Here is a 16,777-nt window from a genome sequence, read left to right as displayed (position 1 = left end):
AGGAAAGTCTTTAAGTGATTCCTCTGAGGTTTCCCAATGGAAATTCGGAAATTTTCTCGTAAACTTTTTCTGATATTTTCGCTGGAATTTCTCCAGAGGTTCCTTCAGGTTATTACATCGTTTATTCGGGGATTTTCTCGATCATTCATTCTGAAATTCCTTTGGAAAATTCTCAAGAAATTTATCTGGGAGTTCCTCTAGGGTTGTCTCCAATGGTTCCTTTAGATATTCTTCGAGGCATTCATTACAATTTTCTTTCAGGGATTCCTTCTGATTTTTCGGATCACTGCAGACATAACTCCAGAATCTATTTCTTAGCATATTTCAAGGATTTTTTAACAATTTTTCTAATGAGGGAGTTCTTAAGTCCTTCAGGGTGTTGTTTCAAATATTTCTTCAACAGTTCATTTTTTTTAAACTTCTTCAGTGGCTCTCTAAATTATTCCTTCAGATTTGTTTATTGTTTCTGCAGGATTTCCTTCGCCAATTTCTCCAGGTACTAGTTAAGGGATTTTTGTATACAAATTCTTACTTACTTACGTACTTACGATCAAAAAAATAATATTAGTTTAATTTATATAAGAGATAAAAATAGCTAAAAATGTTCCTTAAATATCTGGACAAGACCAAAATTTGATATTTCAAGATCAAACGAACAGCTCAGATTAAACAGATTAAAATATGATCTGATGATGATGTTCCAGGAGTAAATATTAGATATTACTTTTAAGTTCTTTTATATCTTATATCAATCAAATCAATATCATGTTTTCATCTCAATATCAAAATATGTTATTATTAAGCACTTTTCCTCTATCCGGGTAAAGGCGTGGGTTTTCGGCATGACCACCCTGAGAGTGACGGATTCGTTTCCCCGTCGGCCCAAGAACTTTCCGTAATAGAAATATCCTTGACCTCCTTAGGAGTAGAGTGTGCCACACGATATGCACATGCAAAACGGTCACTGGCAGAGGAAGCTCACAGGTAGAAAGTAATCATAGAATACTAAACCGAGAAACTGGCCTTATCCCAGTGAGGACGTAACGCCAAGAAGAAGGATCAGATATTTTCTGAGAATTCTTTCAGAGGTATCGCCAGGTGTTATCTCAACCCGACCAGAAGCTCCTAACAACAATAAATTTAAAATGTTTACAACGAATTTGATTTACAATGTTTACAAATTCATACTTTTTTATCGGTTTATGAAAAATTTTTGATTTTTTCCGGAGTCTAAGGAAGTCCCAAGATTTGGAAAATCTTAATTCCGGAACCCGGGTTATTTTTTTTTTCTTTTCAAACAGGGAAACAAGCCCCTCTAGTATGTCCGATTGATGAGCTGTCTTCAACAATATTGTAAAGAATTCATGGAATTATATGCAGAACGAATGCACTGTATAATCATATGTTGCATTTTTTTTGCACCAGAACTCCTAACGGCCTCATAACAAAATTATTACAACCGTTGTTAGAAATAACACAATTTGATATAATTTTGTTGTAAAGATTCGTATCGTATATGTGAATAACCATAACAAAATTGTAAAAAAATGTTATTATTTTAAAAACAAAACTATAACAAAACTTGAATTATTTATTCAAACAGATATATAACAGCGAAAATCTCTCACTGGTTGACTGGGATGTTTCAGAAAATTTAGCCGATCAAACCCTCAAGACGAATAAAACAATCCTGTCGATAATACCCAAAGTCATCCTATCTAAAACGACGGATATTGCATGTGTTGCAATTTGCGACCGGACGAACAATGTTTCCGTTATTTACATGTAACTACGTTTTGTATGCCTTTCAATACTTTTGAGTTGAATTTTACACAAATGACGTATATTTACACGCGAAAACATTAGATCGATTACAATAAATACCAAAACAGTACTGCTGTACTAATTTCGTCAAAAAGAATACCAAGTAGTGAATGTTATTGAACATGGAATTTGTTTATTCTACCTATTTTGCATCGACCTTAGATGCCTTATCAAGTACGTCACGATAATATTGGAAATTTTTAACCCTCCGTGCCTCTTCCAAAAGTGACGGTAAAGTTAATGGATGACCCCTTATGTGATAGATTTCATTTCATTGCTTAAAATTTTAAAAAAATGTGGAATACAGTGACGATTCGTTCGATGAGAGCTCGTTAGATGGGCTGTCTCGATGGTTGAATGTTCACTGATTGGGGCAAAACCCAACTAAAGCATTGTCCAGTTAGAATCCGGACGCAGATAATCACTTATATCTCAGAGGTGGAATAACAAACAGAAAAGGTGAAGCCCTCAAAACAAAGATAATTTACAGTAGTTTCATGGAAAAATATCATTAAAATTATTTAATTTAATTTTTAATACATTTTCTCATTTTTTCCGTGATTACTTCCTTAAAAATCTGCACAATGATAGTAAATTTTAACATCAACCCCTTCGGCGGATTTGTTTAACAATCAGGTCATCTCTGTAGTGTCCTGAGACCCTCTACCAATCTGATCAGGATTCCAAAGAAACTTTGCCAAATATTTCTCTTCTTGCGAAATTAAGGGCTGTTCAGTGAATTCCAAAGAAGCGAAATTTGAGTGTTTTTTCGTTAATAAACACTATCCAACAATGATGACACCACTACACATCTCAGGCTGTCGTGATAGCTCACCAAATTAGCTCAAACCTCTACAGATCCCTTGTGTGCATTTTTGAAAAGCAGCACGCGATTCCTGAGGTTATCATCTTTGTACACATTTGGTGTCAAAATCGTGATGTGAGAAAACGATGTCCAGAGCTCGAACTTCCTGGCAAATCTTGGAATTCCAAGCAGATTTATCCATGAATATAAACTTCAATCTTCCTTGGGCACTTCCTCATGGCATGGTTAACAACATCTGTGCACATCACACATAATGGTTATGGAGACATTAACATTTTTCGTGTGGAGCGGACCTGGTGTGATGGTTAGAACACTTGACTATCACACCGAGGACCTGGGATCGAATCCCACTCACGACAAACTCGCAAAATGTGAGTTCTTCCTTCGGAAGGGAAGTAAAGCGTGGGTCCCGAGATGAACTAGCCTAGGGCTAAAAATCTCGTTAACACAGAAAAAAAAAACATTTTTCGCGACTGTCGTACCTGACCACGCTTAATTTTCAGCGTGTTTGTGCAAGATTTTTTCCTTCACTTATCTTCAATCTGAAATAACTTTTCACTCGTAGCAAGAAAATCGATGAAATTTTCACCATCAACAGAGGACTTGTTTATGATCAGACTGCTGTAAAAAAAATATGATTATGATCATTGAGAACGTCACAATAAATTATCCTTTGCGTCCGGATTCTAACTGGACAATGCTTTATAAAGCACTGTCAATGTCAAAATAGATGCCAAAACGAGTTTGACGTCTGACCGCCGTCGCATCACAGCTCCTATATACAGATCGTTTGCGCAAGTATGTGAGTGTTCCGTGACGTATTTCTCGTCACTTGCGTGTGTCTAGAGCATTTTGATCAGTTGTCAGTTGCCCCAACGAACGAACACGATTCGCTGATCGTCGCAGTCGTGACCCAACCAGCGAATCCGGACTGTACAAGCAAAGCGAGCTCCCATAAGAACGCGTGTCAAATAGTGACGTCACTATTTGTGTTAACAATTTTCTTTGCTTACTAATACATAGCCATCTCTTCTTCTTTCCCACCTGTAATATACTCTCATTGAATGCCGCTGCCGAAGCCGATGAAGTGACGTCAGAGATGTGGTACCTTGGAATGTAGTAGGAAGCATAGTTCGATCATTTAGCAGCCGGTGACATCAAGAACGTTATCAAGTGCGGCGAATACAGCCAAAACGATCGGATACCAATCAACAGCAGATGAAAAGGGTCAGGGTGGTGGCGGTGGCGGGATGTGGAAATAAAACAGCAGACGAAAATGGATCTTTATAGGCTAATCCAGATGACCCCCAATTGTAGAGGCGCTTGGTGAGATAAGGAGAAAATCGTTTGTTTACATAAAAAAGTCAATTTTTTGTCGTCAAATTTTACGCATTTTTTGCTATTTTCCATTTGCAGAATATGCTATTTTCCATTTGCAATGGCTTCCATTATCATCATTCTTGATGCCCACGCCGACAGGCATCGGATTGACCAGCTAACAAAAAATCCGGAAGATCGCCCGCCGGAGGCATAGCAAGAGCTCCTCAAATTAATCACATACAGTACTGGCCAAAATTATAGGCAATGCTCATGATACTATGTTTAGGTTGATAAATCTCCCTTTGAGATAGCTTTATTCAAATGCAATTATTTTAGTATTATTGTCTATTGACTACATATTAACAATACAACGTTTTTTACTCCAAACGATTATCAACATAGAAAAACTAATTAAAATCTTGAAATTGGTCAAAAACTGTCTGGCCAAAATTATAGGCACTATGTTGACCTACTAAAGAAGGTATGATGTCCTATCTCAAAAACTTTTTATCATCGAGGTTATATTACTTTCACGAGCCTTAAATATTCTTTTAGCACGGTTTGGAATCGGGATCATAAGTTTATGCCATTGGCGTTTGGTGAATTTTGAACAAATATCCATGAAAGCTACAACGAATACCTGGCGATTTTTAGTTTGATAGTTTTACAACTGCTGATCAATATACTTCAAGTGTTCTCAATACGATTGTTGTCTAGGCTAGTTGACGATCAAGCTAGGACAGAAATTCCATGGCTTTGAAACCAATCAATTGATATTTCACCTTGTGATATGAAGCATTCTCTTCATGAAAATACCAGTTATCATCATTGTAAATGAAGTTCTCATCAAAGTGTTTATCCTAGACAACAGATATAGTTTTGATATATTGTTTGGCATTCAGCATACCCCCAGATGATATCAGGGGATCAATATCTTAACAAAAAAAATCATCCCCACAGACTGTTACTACCCCAGCCCCTTGCAGTCGTGTTTGGATGCTGAATAGCATATTGCGTTATTCTACTCTCCACCTTACAGCCACCCCATATTCCAGTAAATTTCTTCAAAAAGGATAAAATCACTGATTACAGCATGGTACCGTTGTATTTGGCTCCAATGGGCATGTTTTTGGCACCCTTCGAGGCGTTCTTAATTTACTTGTTGTCTTAGACTGAAAACCGCTTTTTTGAGTAGCTGTATAACTAATAATGGAAAGTGGGACTGGATACTAACAGTGTGTGAGACTGCATTTCTTCAATAAAAACTGGATTGCCGGTTTCATAGAAAGATAGATTGAATTCCATCAGGTATATCAGAAACATTTCCAATGTCCACGAGAAATATCTCAATAAGAACTTTAGTCGTAATGATGGTTAAAGGTATTTTGAACAAGCCAACGCTTCATTTCACAATTCAAAATTATTCAATTTCAATGCCATACAACAAAACTTACCCATTACAATACCTGGGAGTTCATATTCTGGATGGCTTGCCAAGTAACCTACACTTAAAACCTTTTGGAAACGTATGGAAGACATTTATTATTAACTGCAAATTTATAAACTAGAAATCACAAGTATCTCGAGATAGCTATCATTGACATTTGATAAAATACACCCAAAATCAAACTTACAAATCAATGATCTCGATTCTAAACAATACTAACACCTCTGCTAAACAGAATATTGAAGGATTCTGGTGATGTTATTACTAATGTCTGAGATAAAACATCAAACTTTCTTAGGAAGGTCGATAAAGTGCCTATAATTTTGGCCAGACAATTTTCGACCAAATTCAAGATATGAATTCTTTCTCCTTCGTTAAGTTTTGCTTAATGTTTGAAACAATGCAATTTTATTTCGTGATCAATGAACACTTATATTCGAATAATGGCATTTGAGTTAAGCTGACCCGAAGAAAGGGATATCGAACTATGCATCGTATCATCATCACTGCCTATAATTTTGGCCAGTACTGTAAATTGTTCGTAAGTACTTACCGGATCTAAGCGCATCTGAAAGAGAATTAAATTTTCTTTCCAAAAAGTGCTCGTTTGTTTCTCTACGATGCGGAATTCCATAAGAAAAAGTGAAAAAAGTGCACTTTGCCTATGCTGCGCCATGGAAAATTTTGGCGGAGCCACGTTTTTCATAGGGTTCTCATTCCTGCCACCAGATGCGGAAGGATCGTTAGCTTCCGTTAGATTTACCTATAGATGGTCATATTTCGTACTATTTTGAAACATTCGTGCTGCCATGCTATACGCGTCCTTTTTGATTCATGTAAAGGATTGTGAATGTTAGTTATCGATTTCAACTTGATAGATGATGAAAAACCGAGAAACTGACTGTAGTGACCGAAGTATTCATGCACAATAATTATAAAAAGGCAACTGTTGACTTACCAGGTATTCTCCTAATCGATGATCGGCCTAACTGCATTCGCGTTTCGGATTCAGTGTCGAAACACTCGAATTTCCGCGAATGAAGACGACTCACTGCACGAATTGACTGCATTTTGTAACTGTAAATAATGCAGCAAAACAAGGCATTGACGTTTCTGGGATTCCAATCTTGTTGGAAAAATTTTGACATTTCAGGAATGTCAAAAGAAAACATCGAAAGAGATGTTAGCCGCTATACGTTCCATTTCCAAACGTCTTATTTTAGATTACACGCTCTATGCGTTCTGCTCAATTAAGGCTGTGAACCATTTCGCTTGTTCGTTTAACTTTTAGTTAAAATTTGATTTTTCGATAGTTATTTTGAAAATAACCCTACTCGCGAGCAGGGTTAGTCTTGATAGTTCGATAGTTATTTTTTGTTCGCAATGATTTGGCTGCGTACTGCATTTTGTTCCAAATAACTACTCCTCTGTCAAATTTCAAATGGGCCACCGTCGTGGTTATTTTTTAACTTTTCGATGGCAAATAACTATCCAAGTGTCAAACTTTAACTAAAAGTTAAACGAACAAGCGAAATGGTTCACACCCTAAGTGGTTAATTTTGTCAAACAAGATAGGCGTTAAACTATTGATTGATGCACCAAGCGAAAAGAAGAAGAAGTTTTGACATCCAAGCGGTGTGCCGTCGATTAGATCCTCGTCGCTGATTGGTCGATGGATGTAAACGGCACACCGCTTGGATGTCAAAACTCTTCTTCTTACCGCTTGGTGCATCAATCAATACATTGGAGTTAAGAATTGATAGTGATGGGTTCAATTTTACCTACTATTTATTTAAATGAGAAAAGATTTTACAACTGATTGTCAATGGAAATAATTACAAGCAAAAGAATGGTTGATAAACATATAAGTTCCTTGTGAGACCTCAACAATCAGCAGTAATGTTTTGAGAGTGTATGAACATTGAAGGGAAACGCAGCTTTTGGCGCTTTGGAAGTTAACAAGAAAAGAAGAAAGAAAAACGCTAGGCGATGTGCGTTGATGCCGGATGAGCGAAAACGCAAAAGTTGACGAAAGAGGAGGGAAAAGACGAATTTCGCACCAACTCGACCAGTGGTTGGCAACACCCTCTCAGAATCGAATGAAACTTGGTGGGCATAAAGACTAGGTTTTTATAAGCAACTTTGCATACTTAAATTTTCGAAAATTTTCAAGAGTAACATTTGAAGAGGGCCTAACTTTTTTTCGAAGAATTTTTAAAATCGATGTAACTCAAAAATGACAAGACCTATAGAAAAGTGTTGTATGGGGGACTTTTAGAGAATTGTCCAAGCTTTCATGAAAAAATATTTTAAAAATTCTAAATACATTTTTACACGCTAAAAAATATATTTTTAAAATTAAAAGTCAATTTACAGAAAATGCCCACTTTTTTATGTTCTGAAATTTTTTTCCAAGAAAGTCAATATTGTTGCCTAACTTTCCTACATACATCACAAGATGGGCACTTTTAAGAAAAAAAAAGTTTTTCTAACAAAATCTTTTTCATGTTATTTTTTTAGCGTGTTGCGCATTAACTCGTACAGGATGTATCAAGAATCCTTATACTCATTTAATAACACTCAATGGGCATTACAACTTTGTTTGATTGGGTGCCTTCTTTTTCTTGGCGTTACATCCCAACTGGAATAGAACCTGTTTCTCAGCATGTTTTGATATCTGAATGCTTAAAACAGCATTCTGTTTGCTGAAATTGTATTATTGTGTGCCTAGAACCAGTGAACTAACTCATTATTAGAAGCGAATGATAAAGAATCGGTTTTATTTCAACAATGGCTAACCACTGATCGATGCAATTTGGAAATTATTACTAAGACTATAGACGAGTTTGTTCCGTATTTTGTAGAAAATGTTGATAAGCTTATAACTCATGATTTCATTTATAAAGAACAATCCTCATTTTTGCGGGATAAAAAAGAATCTCTTAAACAGGGTGAAGTATTAACAATTTGTGACTTTTCAGAAAATTATTCATTTATCATTCAAAATTCAGCTCGAGGTTACCATTGGAATAATTCTCAAGCTACCATTCACCCCTTTGAAGTGTACTACAGAAAAGAAAATAAGTTGGAAAACTTGAGCTTTATAATAATATCTGAAGTACTTACACACGATACAACAGCAGTTCAGTTATTTATATCAAAACTGCTGGATTTCATTAAACAATCGATTGATTTCTCAAAAATTACTTTCATGTCAGATGGAGCAGCAGCTCATTATAAGAACAAAAAAAAATTTGCCAGTTTGTGCAGTTTTCGGTCCAAGTATGCATTGGAAGCAGTGTCTCAAGCTCAGCTCGTTGGGACGGTAGAATCCACAACCTCCAGCATGCACTTCGATTAACGTTTCGGATGACGAATTCGCTCCAGAATAAACTCACTACACTTTACTGTTAAATTCAACCACTGTATTGAAATTCAACTTCTGTGCAATTCACTTATTTATTCTATGCAACTAATTCAAGACTACACTACTAAAACTAACTACTACTTTGCTAATTTGACGTTCGCACTATTCGTTACTGATGACAGCTGGAGAGAAAAAGGCCATGATGACGTCTGTCCATCCTTTTATATCGTCGAGGGATCGGAAGTCAATTTTCCTCCATGATGCCATTCCTGAAGGTCCGTTAATGTCATCGCTAAACGGTGTCGGAGTCAGTCGTCATCTTGTTGATTGGCGATGGTTGCATGCTTCTCACGTCGAGATGGCGTCTCGCTACCTATTTCGGGCTGCGCGGCTGCGGGTGACACAAGTGCAGTATCGAACAAGCAGAATGGCACTTCTTCGCAACTTCACATGGCAAAGGTCCATGTGACGCTGTTGGAGGTACTCTCAAGCGAATGGTAAAACGAACAAGTCTTGCTCGAGATTATGGAAACACAATCACAACTCCTCGAGAACTGTATGACTGGGCAGTTAAACAGCCAGATACACATATAACAAAATTGAATTTTAGCTTTATTTCAAATGAACAATATGCAAAAATGACGGATGAACTTGAAGAACTATACATATACAGTCACGTAAAAATAATACCTGGTACACAAAAATTTCATTCATTTGTGCCAATTTCTGAAAATCAAATTGAAGCGAAGAAGTTTTCGAATTCAAAAGATAATCCAAAAAAGTTTACTTTGTTTCAGATAGACTAAAGATCTAATATTCAAAAAACGTTACAATAGAATGTATAAAAGAAGGATGTTTATATTGTAGAAAAGAAAATAATTGAATACGCATATACATATGTACATATTTCATCAATACACAAGCGTTTTCATTGATATAAAACCCTAAAAGCAAATTTGTCTTGAGCCCTTTCCAATATCAAGCACGTTTTCAATGTCAAGCACGTTAAGATATTAAAAAAGTAGTTGAGCCCATTAAGTTTTAATGGATTGTCATTAGGATTCTGGATACATTACTGTACGAGTTAATGCACAACACGCAAAAAAAAATAAAATGAAAAAGTTTTTTTTAGAAAAAAAAAAATTCCTTAAAAGTGCCCATCTTGTGATGTATGGAGGAAAGTTAGGCAACTATATTGTCTTTCTTGGGAAAAAAAATTCAAAACATTAAAAAGTGGGCTTTTTCTGTAAATTGACTTTTAATTTTGAAAATATATTTTTTAGCGCGTAAAACATTTTTTTATATTTTTTAAATATGTTTTCTTGAAAGCTTGGACAATTCCCTAAAAGTCCCCCATACATCACTTTTTTGTACAACTTATCATATTCGAGTTATATTTTTTGTGAAAAAACGGCTAATGCACAACACGCTAAAAAAACCAACATGAAAAAGTTTTTGTTAGAAAAACTTTTTTTCCTTAAAAGTGCCCATCTTGTGAAGTATGGAGGAAAGTTAGGCAACAATATTGACTTTCTTGGAAAAAAATTTCAAAACATAAAAAAGTGGGCATTTTCTGTAAATTGACTTTTAATTTTAAAAATATATTTTTTAGCGTGTAAAAATGTATTTAGAATTTTTTAAATATTTTTTCACGAAAGCTTGGACAATTCTCTAAATGTCACCTATACATCACTTTTTTGTACATCTTATCATATTCGAGTTATTTTTTGTGAAAAAAAAAACGGTTAAAGAACTTTGACTCTTTTTAAATGTTAGTCTAGGTTAATTTTGAAAAAACAAAATACGCAAAGTTGCTTGAAAAGGTAAAGTCTTGAAACCTACAAAATTTCATAACATTCTGCCAACCCCGAAGACGAGTTGGTGCAAAATTCGTCAAAAGCAGATACGATTTGGTGGGAGATTCATTCTGTGAACAATTTTCGCGAAGGAAAGTTCGTTTATTTTACGCTTCGTAAATTCGAGCAAAAAAAAGTTTGGATAAAGTTTTAATTGTCTTCGAGATTTAGTTTGCATTTGGAGAATCGACCAGGGAATACTACAAAAAACCATCAAGCAACACTGAACTATAAACCATTTTCTAATGCTTTTGTTCAGCCAGAGTGAGCCTAGTGCTAAGTACCGGGAAGTAAAATATAATCTTCTTCTTTGGGTAACATTTCCACTGAGACACAGTCGTCTTCTCTATGGGCACTTCCATTTTTATTAACATGAAGTTTTCTATGCCAACGGCCATTTTGCATGTGTATATCGTAGCAGACACGAAGATCCTCAAGGGATGCCAGAAAATTTGTACCATGAAAAGTTCCTGAACCGACCGAAAATCGAATTCTTCACCCTCAGCGTGGTGATCACAGCTATGGCTAAAAAGGCAGCTTACCAGTGAGTTCAAGTCTAATTATGTTTATCTTTGTTCTTTCTTGTTATTTCCTTTCAATTGTGATTATTATGCTGAACACATATTTGGCATATTTTAGCAAATGTAGTGCATGTTCTGTTTATATGGATAACGTCTAGGACAGTAATGTGACTTAAAAATTTCCAAGCAATTGAAAAGTTACGCTCATATATTATTGGGTTTCTTATTAATGTTTAGACTACTGTGATAATTTGAGAATGCACTGAATCATCATTTCCCAGTGAAATTTCACACTAATCAAACTTATTTTGTTTACCTGTTGTGCAAATGTCGCAATATTGACTTGTTGTCAGCTCAATCAATAAAAGAAAACATCTTCATTATAGAAATTTATTTATAAGTATTTTTAGGCAATTGTAATAAAAATACTAATGAAAAGTTGTTTTCTCCGGAAATTCTGTCTTTCTCAGTCGAAAACCCCTAGCAAAAGTTATTATCTCCCGAGATTTGGATAATATACTACAAACGGACCTAAACCGACCATAATATTTGAACCTGCAATATCCATAATGTTAATCGTGCCTTCAAGATAAGGTTCGAAGACGGCAAGAATGTTACTCGTACTGTACTCATTGGCCTGAACGCATTCATAGAGCATCCGCGTGGCCAGCGTACAGCTGTCGAGCTGTTGCGATTTCAACTCCGCATAGCAGTTGGTCACCAATTGCTTGTACTCGGGACCATACCCTTCACACTGCACTGAAAAACGCTCTATGTCAGGCCCTCCACGGTCACTGTACAGCCCAGCTCGGATCAGAAAACATCGCATAAGGCATCGACCTTCCGGCGTTTTGTCGAACCCTTCAACCATGATCTGATCTAATCTAACACCAGAAATTTGCAGCATCTGTGCACACTGTCCAACGATTCGTAAACCTAGAAATTTGTTGAAGGGGACGTACAGCGGCTCTCGGTTATTCAGCTGCCCAAACTGGTCCTGGTAGCACTGCATCGTACAACTGGCCCTCTGACAGCTGGCATTCCGAGGCTGGGTCTGAACCGTTTCACACATGCACTGCAGAGTTCGATTGATGTAGTCCTGATCGCAAGAATCCGGCCGATAGAAGCGAGCGATCGAGTTGGATGATCTGCCGATGGTGTCGTTCCAGAAGCGTCCGACCAGACCCAGACATCGGTCGGAACAGTCCTCAACGTTGTACGATGATTCGCTTGGTGGGAGGTACTGCAAACACTCGAGGCGTAGCTCATCGAAGCTTTTCAGCGTGGTTGCATGCTGGAGCGCTATGGTGTCGTGGCTTGCAAAACTAAGCAGGGACAGCGAAAAAATACACCAGGTGATTGAACCCATGACGACGTGTGGTGGGAAGCGACTGGTGCCAAACACGGAAATGCAATATATTTATATATAAAATAACTAAAGCGAGGAATAGTGGAATAGTCTACGCGTGCAGGATACTGAAAGATAAATTTGAGATAAACAAGCTTCTGGGAATAGTTCGTGACCGAAACCAGGAACTGCATAGCTCCATTGTGAGAAGGGTGGATTATCTGGAGGCCCATGAAGCTGAAGCCGTAAACACGCAGCTATTTAGGAAGGCCACGATAAGGTTCCTTGGGTTTGTATCGTCGTGCCTGTCATAGACGACATACGAATGCAAAACTGTACAACCAATAAAGAAGGTGTTCAGTTAATAATTGTGGGCATGCTTCAGCTACATACACTCCCGTTCAAAAGTTTGGGGTCACCCCCTCAAAAACATGTCAATTTTTTAGGCCCATATCTTCACCAATTTGCGTCCGATTTCAAAACCCTAGGTTTCATTCAAAAGATAATTAGTCAAAGAAACTTTGAACATGATTTAAAATAAACTTTTTCAAAAAAATTTGTATGTAAACTTAACCCAAAATTGAAAAATTTTCTAAAAAATGAATATAAACTTACGGCAGTGTCGCTAGAAATTGGGTCGACCAAATTTTAAGATGAGAGTGGTAATATAACCCATTTTCTATTAGTTTTCAACTGCTTTTTACAGAACTTAGCTAAAAAATCTAGAAAAGAAGTATTAAGTAAATTAACTCTTCATGGCATCGACCAAAAGTTTGGGGTGACCCCTCAAAATGATGTATCTTTTTAAAAAGACGCGGACACCGTCTTCAGCCAGAGGCTGTACAGACTGAACTTTAACTTAACACTAGACAAGGGACAAACACGGAGCATGCACCAATGGATACGGAGACGAAACTATTCTCACGAAAAGTTGCATCGCCCGGAGCGGGAATCGAACCCTCACCCCACAGCATGGAGCGATTAGATCGGTCAAAAGTTTGGGGTCACTATCGTAAAACATGGAAAAGTGATTTGTCGATATCTTTTTAGTGTGGTGAAATGTGTTAACTTTACATAACATTTTTATATACAAAAATCGTTAAATACGTTAAGTTAAAGACATCAAACGTAAATTTAGTTTATTATTTTTGAAATGAATCAAAAAGAATTAAAATTGAACTATAGATGACGAAGATATCACCAAATCACTTTTCCATGTTTTACGAAAGTGGCCCCAAACTTTTGACTAATACATCATATTGAGGGGTGACCCCAAACTTTTGGTCGATGACATGAAGAGTTAATTTACTTAATATTTTTTTTTCTAGATTTTTTAGTTAAGTTCTGTAAAAAGCAGTTGAAAGCTAATAGAAAATGGGTTATATTACCGCACTCATCTTAAAATTTGGTCGACCCAAAAATACCACATTTTCACACAAAGTAGTCATCAAATAAAAATTGGAGGCAATGCATTATAGTTTTTTTTGCCATGGAATTATTTGTCAAAAATACTAAACTTGTTTGGAACAATAGTGATCTTTCAATCACATACCTAGCCACCAGGCAATAAGACACCAGCAAAACAGACTGCCTTGTGGCTAGGTATGCGGAGTGCGAGAGTAAGTCTTGGCATTATAAAAATAATTCCCTCTCACTTGCAGTTAGTGAGCACAAACGGAAGTGTGTTGTGGATTGGCATCTAAGCCGAAAGAGAGATGAATTTGTGAAATAGGAGTGTTCACGGTGTGGCTTTGGAGTCGGTTTGGCATTCTATTCCGCAGAATCATTACTTGTTCTGTTGCTTAGTTGGTTAAAGCACCGGTCTTACAAATACGGAGTCATGGGTTCGAATCCCACCAGAACGCGATTTTTTTTCACAAATTTCCACTCTCAATTTGTCAATTAGCAACATTTCGTGCCTTCTAATTTCAAGTTTCCAGTAACTGTTTGATTCTTGAAAAAAAAACGTCGATTGGAATACAAAAGAAACTCCGAGAGGAATTTGAGAAGGAATCCCAAGAAACAGGAATGAAAAAAAAAACTAAAAAAATAGTTTGTGAGAAATTCTGGAATGAATTTCTACAGAAGTTCCAGAAAGAAAGTCCGACCGAATAGATGGAAATCAACTTCCCATCCATGTCTACATCGTAATTTGCAGCATCGTATCAAAATCGTCACCATACCAGAAATATCTGCTAGAGTAATAGAGGAGCCCTTTTTTGTTCCTCTAGCAAAAAATCATCCAGAAGAATCTTCATTTTTTTTTCACGGAACGACACACTTCCAGTAAGAACCTTCAGCATTTCGGGAAAGATATCTGTATGACAGTTCCTACTACAAACAAGTCAAACAAGTAGTAAATGCTCATAAGTATTCGAAAGAAATAAACACTAGAACAAACTTTTGAAAAGTAAGAGATGGCCTCGGGCTGAAAATCTCTCTAATAAAGACATATAACCTAACCTTAATTTTGGAAACCACTAAAGTTCGTATTTTTTTTTTTCATTTTCACGGGATTCCCTTTAATTTTTTGATGATTGCTACTGCATGTTCAGGAGACGTTAATGGGCGCAAATAAAAACAAATAGAAAAATCCTGGTAAATAAAATTCTCCGAGGATTTCCGGTTTCCCTTGTATATTTTATTTTTCAGGTAGTAGATATTCTGAAACAGGAACGAAAAAAAATAGAAATCTGCATGTTTTCGTTTTGAATTTTTTGTTATTGGCTATTTTGTGTGAAACATATGACACATTCGTGATTTTTTTTAGTAAAACAAAATGGGAGTGTAATGTAAACATCAAAATTTTATAAAATGCATCTCTAGTGCATTCTAAAAGAAAAATTTAAAGACAAACAACGACATGTAGTGTAAAAGCTCCCTTAGTGGAGGTGGTACCAATAGTGGTGGTAGTGCCAATTTAGCACTATTTCGAACAAAAAGCTTGCAAATGACATTTTTAGTAGATGCATCGTAACTAATTAATAACATTAATTCAGTTTTGTGTTCAGGATTAGCCGAAAAACCTATTTTAAACAATTATTTTCCTTAAATTGTTTGCTCCTTTGCACCTATAGTGGTGGTAGTGTTCCTATAGTGGTGGGTCCCATAAGAATTCAATGGGATGCGCCACTATAGGAACCAATGTTAAATTTTACCTCCATAATAGGAACCGTGTACCTATAGTTGGTGCAAGTGATTTATTAGCAAAAAATGAAATAAACAATGGTTTTTACATTTTTCCTAGCAAATTTAAGTAAAAAACTACTGATTAACGTTTTCAGATTTTTTATTTTGCGGTATTATTCAATTTTATTCAATTATTGGTACATTTACCCTAATTGCTTTAAATTTTGTTTTATTGACTGTTTTGTATGAAAATTATGGTATTTTAAAAACTTTTTAGTCAAATAATGAAGAGTGTCATAAAAACATTATTATTGTTCATCATATATGTCCAGTACTCTTTCACGAAAAAAATCACGGCAAAAAACCACAATGCATTGCCTTAAATGTATGTTTGTTGACTTCTTTATGTGAAAAATGTGACATTTTTCTAGTAATCCGAGTGAAGTAAAATATGAGTGTAATCAAAACATCACTTGTATTGTTGAAATGAATCCACTAAACTACTACGATAAATTCAAAGTTGAAAAATTGCATGTCATTGCTTTCAATTTTGGCTTATTTGCTTTTTTGTATAAAAATGTGGTATTTTCGTACATTTTTTGATAAAACAAAATGTTAGTGTAATATTAACATCAAAACTTTATCAATAGCATGTTTAGTACACTCAGCAAAAAAAACTAGCGAAATTCATCGAAATACCTTATGAAAATTTGCTATAACTAATTCTTATGGATGGCATAAGAATACCTTATGAAAATTGATCGTGCTTGCTATGACAAATTTCATAAGATATACTTATGAAAAGAACAAAAAAATCTTAAAATGTAGCAGACTGGATTCGATCCATCAACGTCGGGATCACCGAGCCCGTGTTTTATCCACACGGCTACCGACGCTTGAGAATACCATGTTGCTAAACATGAATAAAAACCAAGCTGTGAGACGATTTTACGTCATAGAGTGACCTTATGAAATTCATCCGAATCATTATGAGTTATTTAAAGGCCGTTTCATAAGTTGGGCCTTATGGAAATCTTAAGGTTATTTGGCTGAGTGTACATTGGAAAGGAAAATTTAGGGCTAAACAACTACATGTTATGGTTTTAAACTTTGTTTTATTGACTGTTTTGTATGCAAAC

The 16,777-nt window shown here is 35.9% G+C and overlaps 2 protein-coding genes across 2 annotated transcripts in view; both read right to left on the bottom strand.

The window, feature by feature from the left end:
• LOC109411435 (exostosin-1) overlaps nucleotides 1-16,777 on the bottom strand; it is a 703,630-nt gene that overhangs the window by 546,134 nt on the left and 140,719 nt on the right. The gene's annotated exons all lie outside the window — the stretch shown is intronic.
• Nucleotides 11,655-12,541, bottom strand: LOC109416903 (general odorant-binding protein 45). Its single transcript, XM_019691014.3, has one exon. It carries the CDS (start codon nucleotides 12,528-12,530, stop codon nucleotides 11,655-11,657), a length of 876 nt encoding a protein of 291 aa, XP_019546559.3. The 5' UTR covers nucleotides 12,531-12,541.

This window comes from Aedes albopictus, chromosome 3, assembly GCF_035046485.1.
Source record: "Aedes albopictus strain Foshan chromosome 3, AalbF5, whole genome shotgun sequence".
NCBI lineage: Eukaryota > Metazoa > Arthropoda > Insecta > Diptera > Culicidae > Aedes > Aedes albopictus.
Note: the sequence above shows the minus strand (reverse complement) of the source record. Positions and strands in the feature narration are given on the sequence as shown.